Raw genomic sequence first — 923 nt, forward strand, 5'->3', positions numbered from 1 at the left:
TGAGGTCATCAACGCCCATGTTTCGTGCTTTATAATTCTGTTTCATTTATATTTATAATTCTATTTCACTTTATTTTTCTCTTTAAATAATTTCGAAAAAAAAATGAAATAATTATTTCTTTTGGTATTTTTTATTACGTATAACAGATTTTCTGATTTAAATCTTATTCAAAAGGCCATTTCTTTTTAAGAAAACTAAGACCATTTCCACGTTCTTCTGGTCATCATTCAGAGCATCCGATACACTCGGTCCTACTCCCAATCTACTCAAGTTCGCAGAATAAAAAGGACATTTCTCAAATATGTGACTGATCATAAGTACACTGTTGTAGTATTGACATTTTGGCGGTGGCTGCATACTGATCAGATATCTATGAGTTAAACTCGTATGACCTATTCTCAATCTGGGAATAGCTACCTCCTCCCTGCGATTGGAACGGTTTGATGTGGTCCATGGTTTAGTGGGTTTTTTGATAGTATTTAATTTGCTTGGCGGGGTTTCATCCCACATGGCTTGCCAACTAGATGATATCTCATTTTTCATTGGAAGACTTATTTCTTGTGGTGTCAGAATGGCCGTGCCCTGACCTGGCAGATCAAGTGCTTGTTTAGCTGCAATGTCCGCCAGTTCATTTCCAGTGATCCCCACGTGACCCGGCACCCATATAAAGAAAACAGTTTTTCCCAAGTTTTCAAGCATGTTGGTATAATTGTGAATTTTTATGATCACCGGGTGTTCCGGGTAAATGATCTTCATGGCTTTTAGTGAACTTAAAGAGTCCGGTAATGATAACTATGTTAGTATTCGTTACTGTCATGGAGAAGTGGAGTGCTGAGGCTATTGCATGTAATTCAGCTGTATATACACTGCATAATGTATGCAGTTTTATTTTATGGGTTGAGTTGTTTGTGATGAAAGAGGA

The 923-nt window shown here is 37.2% G+C and overlaps 1 protein-coding gene across 1 annotated transcript; it reads right to left on the reverse strand.

The window, feature by feature from the left end:
* Positions 1-322: 322 nt before the first annotated feature.
* On the reverse strand, positions 323-700 carry LOC136795392 (uncharacterized; the record flags this gene model as incomplete). Its single annotated transcript, XM_067045797.1, has 1 exon — positions 323-700. A coding segment is annotated over exon 1 (378 nt), but the record flags the coding sequence as incomplete, so codon positions are not given.
* Between the last annotated feature and the right edge of the window lie 223 nt (positions 701-923).

Source organism: Halyomorpha halys, unplaced genomic scaffold (assembly GCF_000696795.3).
Source record: "Halyomorpha halys isolate HHAL.00 unplaced genomic scaffold, Hhal_1.1 Scaffold2811.1, whole genome shotgun sequence".
Lineage (NCBI taxonomy): Eukaryota > Metazoa > Arthropoda > Insecta > Hemiptera > Pentatomidae > Halyomorpha > Halyomorpha halys.